General features: G+C 40.3%; 2 protein-coding genes across 2 annotated transcripts; both read right to left on the bottom strand.

Annotated features, from left to right (window-relative positions):
• Positions 1 to 385: 385 nt before the first annotated feature.
• Positions 386 to 14173, bottom strand: mybbp1a (MYB binding protein (P160) 1a). The gene is made up of 27 exons (XM_054625421.1): positions 13935 to 14173; positions 12708 to 12803; positions 12458 to 12541; positions 12298 to 12372; positions 12084 to 12191; positions 11762 to 11952; positions 10864 to 11031; positions 10627 to 10744; positions 9752 to 10041; positions 9554 to 9664; positions 9341 to 9466; positions 8795 to 9001; positions 8409 to 8517; positions 8202 to 8292; positions 7536 to 7696; positions 7102 to 7197; positions 6622 to 6795; positions 6125 to 6298; positions 5832 to 5989; positions 5436 to 5570; positions 4732 to 4822; positions 3726 to 3857; positions 3576 to 3644; positions 3366 to 3479; positions 2748 to 2849; positions 2517 to 2641; positions 386 to 1005 (listed from the first exon to the last, which is right to left on the bottom strand). Exons 1-27 carry the CDS (start codon positions 14109 to 14111, stop codon positions 651 to 653), a joined length of 3837 nt encoding a protein of 1278 aa, XP_054481396.1. The 5' UTR covers positions 14112 to 14173; the 3' UTR covers positions 386 to 650.
• Positions 14174 to 15482: 1309 nt separating this feature from the next.
• Positions 15483 to 21079, bottom strand: tbl2 (transducin beta like 2). Its single transcript, XM_054626074.1, has 7 exons — positions 20880 to 21079; positions 19642 to 19763; positions 18559 to 18743; positions 18216 to 18367; positions 17380 to 17506; positions 17051 to 17203; positions 15483 to 16632 (listed from the first exon to the last, which is right to left on the bottom strand). Exons 1-7 carry the CDS (start codon positions 21004 to 21006, stop codon positions 16173 to 16175), a joined length of 1326 nt encoding a protein of 441 aa, XP_054482049.1. The 5' UTR covers positions 21007 to 21079; the 3' UTR covers positions 15483 to 16172.
• Between the last annotated feature and the right edge of the window lie 132 nt (positions 21080 to 21211).

The raw sequence follows: 21211 nt of genomic DNA, 5'->3' as shown, positions 1-21211 counted from the left end.
AGCAGTTTCGTAAATTTTATGGTCAACAATGATTACGTTTTGCTTGGTTTTTGCTACGTTAGTATAAAGCTAAGCTGTATAATTTATTTTTCTTAACCCCGTAGTAGATGGAAAGTTTTCCTGGAAAATGTGGGAGGTATCTGCAAACTGGAGATTGATCCTGGAATTTTCAGAGAAAAAGTTAAAATGTAATAAAATATAATGTTATAGTTCGACCTCCTTTGTTGTTGTTTTTTTAAATGCTACGACAGTTGACTTATGAACCTAAAAAAAGATTCAAAATCATCACATGGTTTTAAGAAGTGATGATGAACGCTCACCTAGTCGTTTCATTTTGCTCAATGTTTCTTTCCTATTAATGCTGAATAACAAAGCTGCAACAGAGTTGTGATAAATTCCCAGAGGAGAAATGAATTTATTGTGGTAGACATTATTTTTTCCTAATCAACAGCCGTCACTCATTAGAAAAATAATCCATCAAAATTCATATCCCACACTTCTAAAGTATTCATTATGTATTACAATACCTCATATTGAAACATACCAACATATTGTCCACACTGAATTGACAGCCGAGTAAATAGAAAAATGAACAGATGAAAACACAGCCTCTTTAAAAAGAAATCAACATTTGACTAGCAGTGTCCACTTTACGTTTGGCCTCCTCCCTCTTTCTTCTGTTTGGGTTTCTTATTCTTCTTCTTGTCCTTCTTGCTCTCAGTCTTGCTCTTCTTGGCCGGGTTGGGCTGAGAAGCCGCGGCGCCATCGGCCGGTCGCTTCGGTTTTGTTTTCTTGTCGTATTTCTTTTTGCCTTGTCCTTTGTCCGCGCCCGGTTTGTCTCTTGATGCCAACTGTTCCGCTGCTGCTGCCGCCGCTGCCGGCTCTAAGATCGGAATGTTGCGCTTTTTACGCTTCTTTGTTTCTGGCAGAAAACCTTTCTTCTTCTTGGGAAGTTGCTGTTGGTTGGCCTCCTTCTCAGGCTTCGTCTTTTCAACTTTTGGTTTTCTGTGAACGTGAACATGAACACATGCGAGGTCAACATGGAGGCTCCGATGCACATATCACGTGCTGAAGCAATCTACTCTTAACATTTTGTACGGAGTTGTGTTTATTTATTGGTTATATTATTCTAATTGACTGAATAGTGATTTAAAATAATTACTGCTGTACAATGACGATACACTAGTGTTACTAGGAGACAATGAACTGAACAAGTAGATTTGTTCTTAAGTGGCTTCTACAACTAGAAGACTAAAAGTAAAAGGAGGTTCATATAAAAATACAAAAATATTCTTGCATTAGGTCCACTGGGTACGTGTTTGTGCCCTTAAGTAACTTTAAGGTTTACTATCACATTTTTCTTACGTTAATGAGAAACCTGGTTTACATAATCTGGGTTAGAGGTTTAGAGAAGCCTGATTTCCCCAGATAGCTTTCTCCTGGAGAACATCAATTTCCTGGTCATGTATACACATAACTGGGTTTCTAAAGAGCTTCTTATATGTATACATGTATGTGACCGTATGGGTGTGACAGCAGAGCACATATAGATTGTATCCTTGTATTCAAAATACTTAAATTCACAGTCTGAATAAAAACTAAAAATGACAATTGCCTGCTGTAAAACAGAAGCTGTCTGTAAATGCACCAAACACAATACTCGAACACACTTAAAAAGTAAGAGAGGAAAAAAAAGACTGGAAATAGAATCATAGTATTGTAATACGAGTTAAGACAAACTGAAAAGCCTGCACACTGTGACTTGTGAGAGAAATGTGATTTAATGCTCGGACACTTTGGCGAGTCAACTGTGCTTCAATATTTCCTGCATGAGTCAGTGTGCAGACCTTTCAAATTGTCTTATGTATTTTTTCTTGAAGTTCTGTCAAGCGCGTTTCTAAACTGTCATGTTCAGTAAATCTGGTTAAAATAAGTGAGCTATGGTCCCCACATTTTGTGAGGAGGTAGGGAGGAAATCTGATTACTGACCCGCTGCATGGATCTGAATAGAATATTGTCTGGCTTCAAGTAATGCGTTTGTGTCAGGATAGCCAGAGCATGGACCAATCAGCATCCTGTGAGGAGCTATTGGCAGCTACCGGTTGTGCTTAGGTGTGTGACGCAACTCGAAGAGGCAACTGTTTGTTCAAAAAAACAACGGCAGTTCCTGATTAAGTTAGCATAGATGCTGTGAAAGTGAGTGTAATTCTATACTGGCAAATGACGGCTTTTCTCTCAATGGAAACTGGCTTCTGTTGGTTGATTGACAGATGGTTCATCCAATCACCTGCCAGTTTTTTTTCCCCCCTTAATTGCCTGCCGTTTTCCAAACAGTTGACGACGGCTTAAAAGATGGTTCTTTTTAACAAACCGTCTGGCAGGTCAGGTCACGAATCTGAGGGTCTAACAGAAACCTGACTATTACCTGCGTAACCTCATTTCTCCCTTTGACCTTGTTTCTTATGTGCACACAAACAAACCCACACATTGCATGAGTTCACACCACAATTACTCACATGACACCAAAGTGTTTCACCACGGCCCAGTAGGTGTCCTCCAGCTTGCCGGTCTTCTTGAAGGCGATGTTGCTGGTCAGGGACTGCAGGGACGTCTGAAGGGGCTCCAGGTCCACAGTCAGCTTCTACACAGTGCAGGCAGCAGAAGCAAAGGACGTGAGTCTGGACTGAAGCCACATCAACGCTTCCCTCTCTTATGAGTCAACGCTCACACTTGCGTACCACACCTACCTGCTGGAGAACGTGCTTGACCAGGAACTGACAGAGCTCCAGGGTTTTCAACACTCTCTCCTTCACCACCTTGCTCTCAGTTGGACCGACCAGCTGAAGACTCTGAGAGGAAAAAACAGACACTGGCTTTAGACTGTTAATCCATATTGGCATTATCATCAGCTGATCAAGGAATTGCCATCCACCTCTTATTTGATAGATATGATACAGTATAATGTATACGCATAATCAGCGAAATGTACCTAAAGTCCTTCAAATAAAAGTCACTGTGCAGTAAATGTTTCTGAATAAATGTTACCCCTGCATTAATGTGTATGTTGCATGTTACTGTTATAGATGTTTAGGGATGTGCTCTTTTTAACTCCTTTATTTACTGTTGGGGAGTTTAATCAGTAGCAATGCATCATATTCTATAAGCTTAGAGACAAACCGTCAAACAACCACAACAGTAATTGAAACAAAAAAGTGACTGAAAACAACAATTAAGAGCATCAAGAGGGAAAGAAAGTGTGTATGCTAAATAAACCGATGCATCTCAGTGATCACAGACGCAGCTCATGCTGAGTGTAAACCTAATGATGCATCTCAGGACTGTGATGGAAAGCTGTGTTGACTCACCGTCGCCAGCTGACCCAAGACCGTCACACAGAGCTCCGTCCATGGAGCGCCGCTCAGCAGCTGCTGAACCTCCCTGCTCTGCATCGCCCGCAACACCAACACACACGCTTGGCCCTAAACACACACACAATGTCCATCAGCAGGAGCATACACATAAACTAAGCAGTACAAAGAGCCTGTAATAAATGGAGGAAGGAGGGTCTCCTATACCTGTTGGTGTACTCTGACTCCAGATGTGATGTGCTGCACAATGGTATCCAACAGCTTCACACACAAAACCTGTCAATATAAACACACAAGCTGCATTAGATACTGCTTGTTAGGCATGAACTAACTGATGAGATGTGACGCTGCACTCACGGGGAACCTGGTGAACAAGTCTGTGAACATCTGAGCGGTCAGAGGGCTCTTCCTCTTCCCCATGAAGGAGCCCAGGGCGTCCCTGAAGATGGCGGAGACCCGATCCACATCCACGTTGCCCATGAAACTCACCTGCACACAAACACACAGCAGTAAAAAGTGTTTTTTTTTATTCCAATGTCATGAAATTTTGTACAAACATTTTTTCTAGAGTTCTAGAGTTTTCCTCTAGCGCTACCACAAGGGTGACACAATGACCTTGAATAAAATGAAATAAGGTGCAAACATTCATGTCCCTCTCAGGATGAATTTGAATAATCTTTGTGATTCCTTAACTTTACAAGAAGCACCATTATCAGGTCAATATTTTAATCCATCGATTAGTAATATAATGTATAACCAAACACCCCCTATAGTGATACATCTGAGGACACAATGCTTCTGAAAAGGTATGGTGGTATAGCTAACTGTGGAAATATGTGTGAGATAACTGAACTGAGAGGACTTCTGGGATCTCTTTCTGACAGATTTGTGCTGCAATTAATAATTATTTGCATTAATCGGTTGATTATTTTCTAACTTTGTATATAAAATATCCATCATGATTTCCTAGAGCCCAAAGTGACGTCTTCAAATGTCTCGTTTCGTCCAACAAACAGTCCTTAATACTTGCATTTAAGAAGCTGGAACTTATTATAATATGTCTGAATATGACATATTGCTAAACAAAGCAAACAGGAAGTCTTTGTGAGGAAGACACACAAGAGGGACGAGTAATCCAGGACTGACCCACTTCCTGACCCAGTAAATGACTTGAAGAGACTTGGGGTTTTTTCTGCTGCAAAGCTGGACTCAACACGAGAGATGTAGATGCATCATTAAAAAATGATACTACTGTCTAGCGATCTAAACAAAGCAGCCCCCCCACTGCAAGGAGGTTTGGATGGGTGAAATCAAGCGGTGAATGAACGAGGTAACAAACGAATCAATGTGTGTGTAAACATACGTCATTTGCTGCAGCCCCGTCGGCGGTCTGCTCCTCTTTGGCTTCAGCAGGTGGAGCTCCTCGCAGCACTTTCACCACGTACAGAGATGCACTGCGAGGACAGTTTGAACATCAGTAAAATACAAAATAAACTCGAGGCACAGATGATGTGTACGGCCAAAAGAAGCTATTCTTCAAACTTCCCAGTAGAAATCGAAGGTTAGTCTAGTCTAACTCAATATTTAGAGCCCACTTGGTGATGTGGTTCAATAATGATCGAGGGTCTCTTAAATAATACATTTGGAGTCTGAATTATACAGTTTTTATCTCTGTTAATAGATAACTATGAATAGTTAATATTGGAGGAAAGAAGAAAAACATCAATTTAACAGCTCAATTTAAGGTCCATGACATATAAGCAAACTTGTTCTGCTCATTAAGATGCTGGTTGATATTGTTAAGCCAGAGTGTTTTTAATACATTATTGGCTCAATTTAAAAAACACATGTAAGAACATTTTTAAATCTTATTATGGATTTTTACCGCATATTTAAATGATAAATTCTATAACTTTCATTCTTTTTATTCCCAATTTATATATGTTTTAATATTGAAACTATCATTGTCAAAAACCCATGAACTCTTATAAATAAATTCTGTTTTGTTTGAGAGAGAGTTTACCATCACTTATTTCTCAGCTCCGTCACTAAAGCAGTTAGTTGTACCTGAAGTAGTAGAGGCAGACTGACGATTCGGACAGTTTCTGAGTTTTAGTCATCAGTTTTTCCAGCAGGTCATGGAGCTCCCCCTGTCTGTCTCCGGCGGTCCTGCAGTAAACCTTGGACCTGCACAGCTGGTTCCTAAAAAAATAAACATTAAATGAAATAAAATCACACATGTTTTTATTTTGATTTAGATGTAAATGTCAGCGATGTGGGCTTTGAGGCCATGTTGCCAGTTGTTGATATCTCCAAGTGGGACATATTGTCACCACATCAAATTCCTGATATCGCAGAACTACAACTCGGTGGCTGAAGTGCAGATTTTGCAGAGAATAAGAAAACAAAAAGAAACAAAGAATGGGGGGGAAACAAACATTATGAGGGATTGACGTGCGTTACCTGAAGATATCTGCAGCTCGGCGGAGGAAGTCCTGCTCCTGCTGTTCGCTGCCGGAGCTCATTCCTCTGTCGATGATGGTGAGCAGAGGCTCCACCAGACCCAGAACAAGCGGACTGCCAGCCTGCCGGGCCACGAACACTTCAACCAGGTCCAACACCTACAACAAGGCAAATGGGTGAGCAAGATACAGCTTTGGGGATGGTGGAGTTTGTATTTTTTACACAGAGATGAAACCGATATCTGTCTTCTTATCAGACTCTGGGTCTGTATTAACAAGTCCTGGATGAGTTACCTTGATCTTAAAGTCTCGGACCAGCGTCTTCTCTTTCTGTATTTTTGTCTTTTCATCCTTCTTGGCCTGGCTCTTTTTCTTCTGCTCCGAGAACAGCGCAGCGAGGCCCTTGTCCAGCTCCATCATGGCGTCATCATCCAGATCTTCATCACTGCTGCCGTCCTCCTCCGTGGCCTGAACATGCAGCATGACAGAGGGCTTAAACACGATATGAACTGGGATCTGACACAAGCTGTCCTGTTTACCTCATTTAAAATAAATCTCTACATAAGAGACAAGGACAAGACTGATTGAATCTAGTAGTGTTACAATATCAAACAATACAATCCATATAAGCGGCTGCAAAAATGGACCTCAGTTCAACTGATGAAATGCTGCCCTGAAACAACATTAAATATAGGCCGAAGAATAAAAAAAATGACAGGGAGTAATAACTACGGAGCATAAATATGTGGCATATCACAGAATCCACATGAGACCAGGCCTGGAAAACCCACCAGAGCATTCTGGTGCTGCAAGACCTTCATCAGTTCCACACGGAAATTCTGGTCCACCTCTCCCTCTTCCACCTCCTCCTCTTCATCCTCTTCTTCATCATCATCATCATCTTCCGCGTCCATTGCTTCATCATCTTCATCAGAGTCATCATCTGATCCGTCTGACTTGTCATCCTATCAGAGCCATAACCAAACGTTTTAGGATAGCAAATGTTTTTTCTAAATTAGTACAAAAATCAAAGTGTAACAAATAGTGACGCATTTATTAAGTGAAATGAGTCATTAAAAAAATAAATCATGAAACAATACAAGACATAAAACTAGAAGTTTATGTCAATGACAAGATCACAAAAAAATATATTTATTTTTACTTTATGTAAACAGGATATGCCCCACTGAGATTAAATAACCCCTTTTCAAGAGAGTCCTGGCCAAGACATGCAGCAGCACACGTTGTGAATAAACAGGAGAAGAACTGACCTCCATCTCCTCCTCATCATCATCCTTCTGGGCTTTGTTGTCGTCCGTGACGACCACAGCACCGTCCTCCTCGTCATCCTTCTCTGGATCCAGGACCTAAACAGAGCCCAAACACACATGAGTACAATCACTTTAAAAGCTTTCATTGTTAGCAAACGAGAACTTTGCCCATCTGTCCATATTATGATAGTGATCTGATCCAGATTGTAGTGGCAGCTGGATGCCTGTTTATACAAGAGACCTGCTGCTACTGATGAAAGCCAGAGGGTTTGGCTGAAAGCTCCAGAAAAACAAAGTAATTTCCCCTTGTGATTTGCCTGATTTCTTACTGATACAACAAGATGTTTATGTAATACAATCTTTTACTTCTACCTGTAAAAACATTTTTACAAACATCAGTGATGACACGTTTTGAGCCTGCGTGTGTTACTTACATCTAAGATGGCGGTGAGGGCGGCTGCGGTGACATGGGGGCAGATGGAGGAGAAGACCGTTTTGCAGACCTGTCTGATATGTCGGCTCGGCTGGGACAGGAGGGACAACAGGATGTCCACCATCACCTCCACCCACTCAGGCTCCTCCTCCTGCTCCGTGGCTGCACCAATACAAAAAACAAACACACATTCGTACACTTCAAAGCAGTATTTGTGATTTTTGTCTGGTCCCTTTGGGGCAGATTTATAAACCAGTAGTCAAACGTTACTAAGTACATTGACTCAGGCGGAAAACCAAAACAGAGAGCCGGAAAATGCTAAAACCGGAGGTCATTTATGGTCGCAGGAGTCTCTTCCACACTTGGATCACATTGTAACACTTGAGGCAACTCGATTTTTACTGTTTATCCCATTTAATCCAATCCTTTTCAGTTGTTTTTACATCACCTATCAAACATAGCACTGAAATCATACCATGCAACAGCTGTTTCTAATTTTAACAGAATCAAGCTTTGCTTCTTAGTTAGTGGGGCTGGCATGTTTGTCTCTTCTGTAAACGAATTTTGTGACTTAGATCATTAAGAAATCCTGTACATTCAAATGTGAAAGGCAGCTGTTGCATCATCATCATCATCATCATCATCATCATCATGCATGAGGCCTCACCTTGTTTCTTCTTCTTCTTTGCCTTCTTCTCCAGAGCTTTGTCCACACAGCTCTGCAGGTCCTTCATGATGTCCAGCAGCTCTTCTGGGGCCTTCAGGGAGAAAGATTTTGTGTCAGCGAACCGTGTTTTGTTCCTCGGAAATTACCAACAGTACCTCGCAATAACAACAGTACTACTAGAATCACGGCTCTGGTAGTGTGCTGTACCTTGAAGAGGTGCATGCCGACCAACAGGAAGAGCTGCTGGAACGCGCCGCTCTCTGCTGTCGGGCCTTTCTTCGCTTTCTTCTTCAGGTTTGCCACCGACTCCAGCATGCTGCAAGAACACACATGTAGAGCCAGAGCTATCAAACACTCTCACTTATTCTCTTTAGTATCACTGAACAAAAATCACTTTAATGAGTTCAGAGTTATTATAATAAAATAAATGATGGCCAAAAGTACGAAAATAAGAACTAAGTTGTAATAAACTGAGTTATCCCTTAAACCCGTTTGACTACATTCATGATCATCGATGATGATGACGGTGGCTTTGATATTCTGGAAGAATTAAGCTGTATCCCATTGTATTGTCTTGTATCCTGTTGTCCTACCTGTCCCAGGCCAGTTTCTGCTCAGGGCTGAAGGGCTGGATGCTCGGGGCGACTTTGGGCTGGCTCAGCAGCAGTTCAGCGTACTGAACCAGGTGGTAGATCCACATGGTGCCGTCGGCCGTGACGCCCAGTGTGCGCTTTTGGTTGACTGCCGCGCCTTCGGCCGGGTCCTCGGCCAGAGGCAGGTGGTGCATGGACAGGAGGAGTCTGGAGGAGGGCGGACAGACAGAGAGTCAGTGATGCAGCAGTGAAACCACGAGACACATGGGAAAACTTTTGGGCTTTGGACAAAACAGGGTTCCACTCTGGCTGACGGGTTTCGATGCATGACATCAGATTTTCATTACTTTTGTGGTTTGCAAGTGAAGATGTGAACAATACAGATTTTCAGACAGAAAACTGCCATCAGTGACTTATTATTGTTGAAATAGCATTTTTGTCATTATGCATGAGATGTGGTTTATTTGAAGTCTAATATATAAATATATAGATATAGACAGACATAGGCAGCTGTCCAAGAACAGAGGAGAAGCTTTCATCTCTCACCCAAAGAAAGAATTGACAAGCACTGCTCTGATTTTATCATCCAGTGGGACAGACAGCGTCCCGGTCGTCTCTTGGATTTTGGGCGAGGCCTTCTTGGCGCTGAAGAACGCGTGGAAGAAGACAAATCTGGAAAAGAAACAAACACCAGCTGATGGCCTTCTCTTCATCAAACACTGAGAATTTGACTTTGCTCCACTAGTGGCAGGTTCTCACCTGGCCACACCCATGATGAGATCCTCCTGCTTCTTCACTTGGTGGTTGTCAATGATCGCGGAGAGCCGAGAAATAATCCACCTCCTCAGGCGGAATATGGAGTTCTCCTTCCTGAAGGAAGGAAAATCAACAGTTACATCCAGTTTCCATCCACACATAAACACGCTGCTAAACAACACAACATCTGGATACACTCACTGTTCCTTTCCCTCCTTATTGTCCTTCTGCTTGCGAGTGCTGAAGTCCAGCAGCTTGTCCAGCTGCGGCTGCAGGAACATGTTCTTCAGCCAATCCACGTACTGCTGCACAGCTGCAGGCTGGAGGTGCTGCACCACCCTCCACACCGACGGCACCACCGGGTAGCCCTGGTTGGACAGCGAGGAGAAGCCCACCATCACCGCCAGCTGTTTGTCGGCGTCCTGACAGCCCTCCAGGAAGTCCGACACGTAGGTGTCCATCTCCGGAGCCAGCTTGAAGCGGTCCGGTTTCTGGGAGAGAAACATGATGGAGAAGATTTATATTATTCATCAGTTAATACTTTATGGATGAATTTGTGTCATATTCACCACTTGCTGCTCTAAGTTTCTCTTTTCAACATATATAATGGGTTCATACTAATATTCCACTGCGGTGATGATATACAAGTGACAATTCTTTTTTTATAATGGTTTTTTCAATTTATCCTGATTTTAGTGCTATATTAATAAGAGTTATTATTAGGTATAGTATTGCCTTTTAAAAAGGACAACATTAAAACTATAGAACTATTTAAATACTTTTTTATTGTGTAATGCAGAACACAGAAGAGCAATGGGGCGCAGCAGTTTTTTTAGCTGGGGCGCTTTGGTGTCCTCTGGTTGCTATGATACTGAATATCAACAGAAGTAAAAAATATGGATGAAGGGATGGCATTTTTCCTCCATTGTTGTTTTTGTTCAGCTCTTGTAGCCTACATGAATTTGTCGTATGACGGTTTCGTCTTCCCGCCCTTCCTCCATTGTGATTGGACAGCTAGGGTAAAAACTGACAGCGGCTTTGCACAGTGTTTTTCATAACCAGACGAGCCCACTGACCTGAGCAGACACCACATGCTCCCCGTAGTGCACCATCACCTCTCCAGACAACACCTCCTTCAGCTGGGCTAACGACAGGAGAGGCAGGGCGCTGCCCAGCAGACGGAAGCTCAGGAAACTGGACAAACAGGACAACAACAAGGTACATGTTAGGAGAAAGTATTTCTGAAATTGGCCTAGAACCGGACAATTAGACATATAACATTAAGACATTTCCCATTCTGGTGTTTCACTCACTGAGCTGGCCCCGGCTGCTCCTTTAACATGCCGTTGATGATGGCGTTATTCCAGAAGAGCTGGAAGCTGTCTTCCTTCAGGGAGAGCTTCAGGAGGTCCAGGACCACCGCTGGGAGGACGCAATCCTTCTTCACAGAGCGGGCCGCCATCTTCAACACCTCTGTCAACCTGCCAGACAACATCACATGTTGCTTAGATTTTTACACACAGCAGGTGTAGTGCAGGAAACCAATGCATCCATTTTGATTAACGTTGGAACACAAAATGATCAAACGAGTGGATGTGTTATGGTATATTCAGCCCAACGCAAAGCAAATGTTTTAATATGGCGCGATTACATAAAAAGTCAATGGAAAGACGTTAATGACCCCAATAAACATGCATATTTAAATGTTTTGACTTCAACTATTTAAAATCGCAGTATAGACACCGGAAGACAATTTATGTTTATAAATGTATTTATATAAAAAAAGAACATAACTACCATATTTATGCCTCGATTATGTTATTCTGTTAATGGAGCAGCTATAAATGTTAGCATAGCATAGCCCCGATGGATGTGAACTCTTTTGAGAACACAAGCATTTTCACAATGTTTGCTTGTAGTCTTGCAGACAGACCTGACAAAGCATGAATTCAGACTTTTTACAACTCAGCATCTTTATGTAATTATTACTTAAACTTAATTCATTCAGAACACAATCTGTTTAATTTAGATTCACACTGCTGTAGTAAACCAGATTAATTCAGCACATGTGTGACTTGCTAAATATAGTGAATATTTATTGATTTTGACACACCCTTTAAACTGTGTGCGCCTCAAAATAAATATGTGAGCCCAGACACTAGAGTCTTTGGTTTTCTGACGTATCTGGGTGTACAATCACAGTGTTCTTACTTGGGGATGTTGTCGACGTTGATGATGGTGGAGGAGCCCAGCAGCTTCTTGAGTTTCTTGGGTTTGAGTGTTTGTGGAAAGCGCTGCAGTGCTACCAGCAGCAGCTGCAGCTGCTCCGGAGTCCTGAAGGCTGATGCCAGGTCAGTTTGCAGGGCGCTGAGCAGGACCTCCTCAAAAACCTCCTCTGGGATCTGACGGACAGGACATATATATTTAGTTTATACAGTTTCGTAACCCAGGTAAAAGTTCTTTGTAGTGACTAAGTAAAAAAATAAATCAAAACCCTGCATCATTAAAGGTGTGACTGAGCAGCAGTTGTCACCTCGTTGAGGATGTCCGTCATGGTCTTAGTGGGCAGATCCCTCAGGTGTTGTCTGTGTTCGCTGAGGCTCTGCAGGAGCTGCACACATCCCAGCACCACCTGCGGCTCCTTCATAAAACACAAGACAAGAGCTTTAAAGACCACAACAACCTCCACACACATTAGAGTCTGCAGCTCAAGATTAATTGTTCCACAACACATGTAGACTACTTACTTTAGAGATGCGGCCTGACTGATGAAGGGCGAGGACGCCAAACAAGTTTCCAAACGTAGCATTTCTGAAAAGTTTCTGAAAAAACAAAGAGAGGACCTCGACATAAGGAGCCCATTCATGAAGCTTTTGAAGCCGACAGATAAAACATTAAAACACTCACCTTTTTCACTGTCTGCAAATTGTGCTTTTCTTTGATTTTGTCGAGTATACTCTGCAAAGGGACGTCTTCAAATGCACTTAAGACCTGAAGAAAAAAAAAACTCCAGTTAAGGTAAAGACTCAGGAGATGTGGGTGAAAGCGCCGAAAAAGCCACTAAGTGGAGCTTTGAGTTGAGATTATTTTGTCACAAATACATTTCAGATACAAATACCAGTCAGTTAAACTGGTTTCGGTAGTCGTCTCCACTCACCTGTCCCAGAGCCAGGCTGAATCCAGGTCTCGCAGCCTCTCGCGTGTGAGCCAGTCCATCCACCAGCCTCTTAAAGGTGTATTCCAACTCATCTGCCTGCAGCGCACATATAACAACACGCCATGATGCATGAAGTAAAACCTTCTTTTATTTTGGGCACACCTATTATATCACTGCATACATTTTAGTTTCATAACAGGGTTCAGATAGTTTACAGAATTACTTACAGTTTATGTTATAAAACAACATATTGTACAGGAGTATTTCCATGTAATGCTCATTTTTAATTACATTTCACAGGGAAATATTTTATTTCCCTTTTACAGCTGTAGTAACCAGCAGATGTGGAATGTCACTAAGTACATTTACTGAAGTACTGTACTGAAGTAGAGTTTTGACATCTGTGTACTTTACTTGAATATTTCTATTTTCTGCTACTTTATAATAACTGTAATAACTTACATGGTGCTCCACTACAGTTACATTTTACTTTTACATAAATTAACATGACATGTTTATATGATATGAAGTAGTACTGTACTACTAATCTACCCTATAGTATCATCTAAAATTGGAAAAACTACAACATTAAATACTCTGACGTGTATTTGTAAGGGATACAACTCGTTATAGTATATATATATATACTGTCATAGTATTGTGGTGGAATGTAACCAAATACATTTACTCAAGTACTATACTTAAGTACAATTATGAAATACTTGTACTTTTACAAATTTCTACTCCACCACCTCTCAGAGACAAATATTGTACTTTTAACTTCACTACATTTACTTGATTACATGAGTTGGTTCCCAGAATCATATTAATAATACAAAATATGAATTAACTAAGACATTATAACATCTTATTACACATTAAACAACTACAACAGTATGTTAAGTAATTAATAATAATAATAATAATAATAATAATAATAATAATAATAATCCAATTATATTAAATATATAATTCAGGAATGAGCCATTCTGCATAATGAGTAAAGCTACTTTTACTTCTGGTACTTTGAGTATATGGTGATACTAGTACTTTTATGCTTTTACCTAGTAAGAGTCTGAATGCAGGTATAACTACTTTTAGGAGAGTATTACCACTGCTGTCATTATACCTGTAAGTACTACTAACTACTACTGTTACTGTCCTAACTCCAGAGGAGCACCACGCTGCGTTCACGTACAGATACTCAGTGGCAGTGATCTGTCTCACCTTGTTGTTGGTTTTCAGGTACTGAATGAGGTTCTCCACCGCCTTGAGCCGGACGTCTTGATCTGGTTTGGCCAAGTCCCAGAAGAAGTCGAGGAAGACGCGGTTCTGTTGCAGGATTCCGGCCGGTCGGACCGGCTCCGGTGTTTTAACGGAGAGCTCCACCATCTCTACAGACATCTCCTCACACCACCGCTGTGCATGCTGCTGCAGCAGGAAAACACGTGTGTCTCACAGCGTGGCGACTGCTTCCGGGTCAGTCCATTTTTTCACTCCCCTTAAAAACTTTATTGAGCCATGCAAAACAGAAAAACTGAAATGTTACAAAAAAACTGGGACAATATGATAATAATAATAATAATAATAATAATAATAATAATAATAATAATAATAATAATAATAATAATAATAATAATAAATACTTTAATAATTATAATAATTATACTTTAATATGTATACTAATTATACTTTAATAATTATAATAATTAAACATTAATAGTTATAATAATTATACTTTAATAATTATAATAATTATACTTTAATAGTTATAATAAGTATACTTTAATTATTATAATAATTATACATTAATAGTTATACTAATTATACTTTAATAATTATAATAATTATACTTTAATAGTTATAAGTATACTTTAATAATTATATTATACTTTAATAATAAATTGATATTATTAATAACAATAATACAAACAAATACGATGATAATATTTAATTAATAATAATAATGAACATAATACAATTATTATTCATAATAATAAATAATAATAATACATAATAATAAAGTACAAGTAGAAATACCACTATCTGAAAGACATTACAAGAAAAAGTATTTAAATTTAAAATAAAAGTACAGTACAAACTATTATCAGCAAATTGTATAAAGCATCAAAAGCAAAAGGCTCCTTTAACTGTGTCTAATAGAATATCATGTGTTTTCATTACAAAGTAAGATCATTTGTGTACTCCTGGCTCTATTAGCAGTATAATACTGCATCATATCCTATAAACATATTATATGTTGTTTTATGTAAAATGCAACTTAAGTGGACTAAAAAATAGAAAAGTTTCCTCTGAAGGTGCAGTTGAAGTAGAAAGTATGAGAAATCAAAATATTAAACTCATAAGTAAATTATGCCAAAGTTGTACTTTAGTCTTTCTTTAGTGCTACTTTATTATAATTCTGTTCCGTTTTATTTTAAATAATTAAATATATATTTATACATGTTCAACTTGAACCCTAAAGGGCGCACATGTTTTAAAAGAAGTCTGAAGTCGTTAATAGTTTTTTCAGTTGTGAATGCTGTTATTTTCCAACAGACAATGAAGTTATATACGCTCATCAGCTATTCTACCTCAAGTGTACAAGTTTCTTGGCGAAGTCTTCTTCTCTTCTTTTGTAAGAGAATTACAGGCTCTAGGTGGCAGAACTGGTCTATGTTTTTTTATTTTTATTTAAATGGTCAGTTAACCCAAATGATAAAAAACACAATTCGTCACCTCTAGTTTTCTCAGTTTGGTTTTTATTTGCCGAGGTTATTAGAGATCATAGATTCAGTTGAATGAAATTAGATTTGTGATGCTCAAATCATTTAAAACGTACATGAATAAACTAATAACGAGCCCTTTTCTGAAAGTTTCCTGATTCAATTTGCTTTTTGTTTAAAGACTGTTGCTTATTTATTTTATTCGAAATTTCTCATGTTGTTCTTAAGTCTGTTTGTGCTTGTATGTGGACTCCATTGTCAAAGAGATTTTAAATCTCAAAAGGGAATATCTTGGAAAAATGAATGTTAAAAATAAAATGTATGTATTTGATGTAATGATTGAGTTGAGCAGAGAAACTTCAGCAAATTAAAGTGAAAACAGCTTTTTAGTGTCAAACTTTGCACAAGCATCATTCTGCACAGTGAAGCTCAAACGTCAAAGTAAATGAACAAATAGGCAAAAACAACATTTGAGAGTAGTCAGACTTTAAAGTTGCAGAAGACATATAAAAAACAGACACAACAGAGAACACTCATATTGAAAATGAAACAGGACAAAAAGACCTGAACGACATTTTTATTTTTCCATAAAAAGATCTTCTTTATTAAAACAGCATGCAAATTCCATTATCCCCAGGCCAGATCACTTAGTGGCAGAGGGTGAGTTGAGGCTTCAAAAAAGATTAGCAGTCAGAGTCTGACACGGTCAAGATCAGAGAGTAGTTTTCTTGGGTCTCCTTTAGTCGACTGGAGCAGCCAGCACAGTGTCCAGGGTTCTCTGAGCTTCACTGATCTGCTGCTGCAGTCTCTGCTTCATGGCCTCGTTCTGGGCCTTCTTCAGCATGTCCTTCATGTCCCTGATGGCTGCCCGGTAGCCCGGGGCGTTGTGAAACACTCGGATGGCCTTGTCGCCGCTGCATGCCAAGAAGCGCCCGTTAACGTCAAATCTAAGGTCGTTGATCTCTTCGCTGTGGACGCCGTGCAGTTCCTCCTCCAGCTGGCCGGTGGCGGCGCTGTACATGGCCACGTTACAGCCGTCACTGATGGCCACCACCCGTCCGTCTGGGGACAAGGCCACCAGGCTACCTTCTGATGACGCACAGGGGACTGTCTTCAGGAGGTAGGGGTCCTGCTGCTTTTTGTACTCCACATCTGTGTCCCACAGCTTCCACGTGCCGTCTTTGGAGACAGTCACCATTCTGATAGATAAAGGGAAAGAATAAGCAAGAGATGTCGTGGATAGATTCTTTGATCTATTTGCAATCAGCCTACTAGCAACACTAAAGAAAATTAATTATTAACATGTTATATATTGTTTATTTAATCCATACAAAAAACAAAGAGTAAAAACATTAATTATAAAGTTTAAAATGTGCTACTAGTAGAAGCTTTGGACAGAACCAGGCTAGCTGTTTCCACATTCCCATTCTAATATATAGAAAGCCAAGTTATTCGTCAGCAGGCTCTAATGTCATATTTAGTGTACACACATGTAGGTCTAACTTGTAAGAAAGCAAATAAATGTTCCTCCCAATATGCTGAACTCTTCCTTTTGAGGTCATAACAGTGTGAGTCATCTCTATGGCTTTTAATTGTAATTAGAAAAGCCTTCATTACCTGCGGGAGTCATTGGAGAATGCTAACGCGTGAACTCCTGCAGAGTGGCCCTTCAGGTCAAAAGCTCGCGCCACCTCTTTGAACTCTCCTCCCTTCCCGAAGCAAACCTCCCACACCTTCACGTCAGGAGTGAAGCCGCATGACGCTACGAACCTGAGAGCACAGAGACGCACACACAATCACAACTCCACATAAGTCACACAGGATTTCATTATCATTATCAAAAATTGCCATTTTAACAAGTGAAGAGGCTGCTCAACATAGTAAACTGCATCACATAACGTGTTTCATCGCTCTCACTGTTTGAAAGTGTCAAGTGTGTGACTGACCTGCCACATGGGGAGACGGTAGCATAAGAATTTGTTATCTGGTTTGTGTTGATGGAGGCCAGTATGTCTCCTTTCAGGTCCCAGATGTGTATGGTGGTGTCTGTGGAGGCGCTCATTATGAACTTGCCTGCAGAGAGGAAACACAGAATCAGGTCATCTTGGCATTACACGTATTTTTAAATGTTTACAAACTACAAATAAAATTCTAAGGATATTGAAGACATTTTTCATCACACTTATTTTTAAAGATAATTTTTTTTCGCTGAAATTCTGCACTAGTGAATCTATAGTCACCATGAGACTTTGGCAGGCAGGATCTCAGTCAGAGACTTTGTGTTACTCTTGTTGCCAACTGTCACATAGTAGAAAATTCTTGGTGCCACTAGTATGAATAATAGTATTAGTATAATTAATTATACTGTTGTGCGTTTAGATTTCAGTGTCCGAACTAACCAAAGTCACACAATTACAAAACCAAACCCTCCAATTGAGGCAGCAGTAGACCAGAAATTCCAATATTCTGCAAAGTAAATTGCAGTTTCTGTCAATGGGTTGTGGTGGATTTGAAGTTCCAACAGATCCCTGTTGGAAAGGACTTATAGCAGGGTTAAGCGGTGAAAATATTTTAAAGAACAGCGTACACAGCATTGATGCTTTTAAGGTGCTGTTTTGCTGCCCGCTAGTCCACATCAGAACAATCCTTTCCTTCCTTGCTGATACTGTTCGTTTTTCCAAACTTGGAGTATGCAAACCCCAATCTACTGTAGATAATATACTGACTATGGTAAAAAAAATAAAAAAATAGGATCTATCCCTTCAAGGCATTTTGTTTTTACCCGTTTCTGCAATGCCAATGTTGAGGATGGTGGCCTTGTGTTTCTGTGGGAAGTCCTCAGAGGCAGCTTTGAAGGTAAAAGTACCATCCTCCTTTTTCATCATTTTGAAGATTCGGATGGTATCTCCATTGCCCAACCAAGTGATAAACGCTCTGCAGTGAAATAAGGTGAGAGTCAGTGAAGGAGGTGGTGGGAATATCGTGCGTCTGTATCTAAACAAATCAAAACAGCTGACATTGATTAAGGCTTGTGGCTCTGATGATTAAGGTAAGTTTGAAGGTAGATAGGGAATGCTTTATATCAATGAGGGTCTGCACAAGTACGGTAAGAGAGAGGGGGAGACCTGGAGTCCGGGCTGAAGCGGACCAGTGTGGCGTAATCCAGGTCCACATTGGCCCTCAGGCACTTGTGTTCCCGCTCCAGGAAGTCTTTGGTGCTCCAGATGCGGACGGTGCGGTCGTCAGCGCATGACGCCAGGTACTTCCCGTTACTACTGAAGTCCAGGCATGTCACGTTGGCACTGTGGCTCTGAAAAATACACAAATACAAATACACACGTGCTTTAAAGAAGGAGCCTGAAGGGAGACAACATTTGTTCCAGCTGAAATGTTTATTAGGTCCATCTAAATAAAATTCAGGCATTCGGAAAAACAACTTAAAAAATCTATTTTTATTAGGGATGTCAAATTTACAAATATGTGCTGCATGATTGTTTTACACACAGCAGCTGCGGCACACAATACAGCCACACACACACAGCATGACGTCGGTGTGGACTTTGGAAGTTCTACAGGGTGAGATAAGAAGACAAAAAGCTCACTAATTGGAAAGTAAAGCATGTTAGATAAAGAGGAATATACTGAAATTCATTTTCAGTTATTTGATTTGATTTGTCCAGCAACATGATGCATTTTTATTTTTAGATTTGATTGAGTGAGAGAAGGTCGTGTAACTTGAATTGCAACTGACTACAATGTTTGTGTTTAGGGTCAAATCACAGTTGGAGAGTGTAGTTATACTAAGAAAGAAAGATCGGAATCGACAGAAATGGGAATCAGTAGGTCAGACTTTTAAAGAAGTTGGAATCGGTCAAGAAAATTGCAATCTGGGCATCTCTAACTTTATTAAGGTTATACTGTTGCTAAGGTTGTTTTGATCAAAATGTTTTACAGGAGGTGTGGATTCAACATATTGGTCATTTTGAAATCTGTACTCTGTTGTACTGTTGTATTGAGGGATGTCTCTAATATTTTGTCCAACCCATCTACATACAAGGGGGGTAACTAATAGTATAATTATTATATAAAGTATAATAATATAATGTTCACAAATGAGACATGTCCCTGACCAACAATCCTCGTTATACTCAGAGGCTCTAACATTGTGTGTGTGTTTTTTTACAGCGTCATTGCGTGCTTCTGTTTACCTTCAGCGAGGCTGCCAACAGCGGATGACTAAAAGTGTGCTGTGAAGCTTTATCCTTACGGCTGCGCAGCTTCTCCTGCTTTGGTTTCTTGGATGCGGGGACCTTGGCAACGCTGCCTACAGCTGAAAAAAACAGGAAGGGATTAACAAAAACATTTGAATACACAGGAAAACACAAAGTAGGTAATGGACATAGCGATGACATTGATTTTGGATCTTGTAGCATCAGGTAACAGACAACAAACCTCTGAACGAGTAATAATGATGTTATCAGACACTCACATTTCAAATAGTTTTGCTGCACACTTCTGTAAAAATCCCTTGTGCACTTTTGCAAATTCTAAATAAACTGATGTGACAGAAGCAGTTTGACTTGCGTGTAAACAGTGTATATTGATGTTGGAAGCATGTGCATCTGATAGTCACTGATTCCAATAATGCTAACGCTGGACTAACCTTCTGTTTCTATAGTCAAGTCTGAAGATTAGCTTTCCTAAAGCGACACCTTGCCTTTTAATTCCAGCTTGTTATGGGGTGCATTATTTTGCACATGACACTGAAACAGGATCCTGTTCCTATTTAAATATGCACACATTTATAAGCCAAGCTTACAGTTTAATTTACCAATAACTGGTGATATCTTCTACTCTTTGTCTCTTTCTACCCTGTCATTTGTCTGGTTGAACCATTGTGCAGCGTTTTGTTAACCATGTACACAACAGATAGATATTCCTTTATATATAAAAAAAAAAACATCATAGAAAACAACATCTATTTGTAAAGAGGACTATCTCCAACCTCCAGTCAGTTGTGAAGCTCAAGAGCTGTCAATTACAATCATCATTTAATTCTGATTTACTGCATCCTAATAGATAGTCAGAGACTAGACAGAAAGCAGACATCCCATTGGTCCGTCAGTGTAAAGCAGCCATCCCATTGGTCCGTCAGTGTAAAGCAGCCATCCCATTGGTCCGTCAGTGTACCCTTCGCTGATTGGCCAACGACAGGCGACAGTCGCTTAAAGTTCCTTTAGTTTCTTTCTTCGTAAGTACGCGTGTTGGGGTGAACAGGCAGGTGACATAACAACACCTGGTGTTCACACTCTTTATGAATGAATGAATGAACGTGTGCATGCGTGTGTCAAGGTGTCAAAGACCCACAGAAAGAGAGTGAGAGTCCGAGTTGGTGACTCACCGCCTCGGCTAGAGTTACGTTAGCCAACAAACAAATGGCTCTTACCGGCAAATTCCGCCGCCTGCTCTATTTCTTCTCTTATTTCTTCTTTCCGTCTGCCAACAGCTAATGCAACCAGTATAACCAGTGCACCCAGTAAAAGCGTTAAGGCGAACAGTGCGGCTACTTCCATGTCTAAAGTTTTATGCCACGTACTTTAAACTGCTAGCGTCTACTTGGCTACTATTCACAATTGAGGGTACTGCGCATGCGTCGATATCGATTGTTTTCTTCTTCTTCGTCGATTGAAATGTTTGACGGTAAAACCGGGTCAGCCGCCTGTAGCGCCACTGAACGGACTGGAGGCTTGGAGTACTGCATGAGCAGAAAACAAACCA

This window comes from Anoplopoma fimbria, chromosome 24 (genome assembly GCF_027596085.1).
Source record: "Anoplopoma fimbria isolate UVic2021 breed Golden Eagle Sablefish chromosome 24, Afim_UVic_2022, whole genome shotgun sequence".
In the NCBI taxonomy this organism is placed as follows: domain Eukaryota; kingdom Metazoa; phylum Chordata; class Actinopteri; order Perciformes; family Anoplopomatidae; genus Anoplopoma; species Anoplopoma fimbria.
This window is presented reverse-complemented; position numbering and strand designations above follow the sequence as displayed.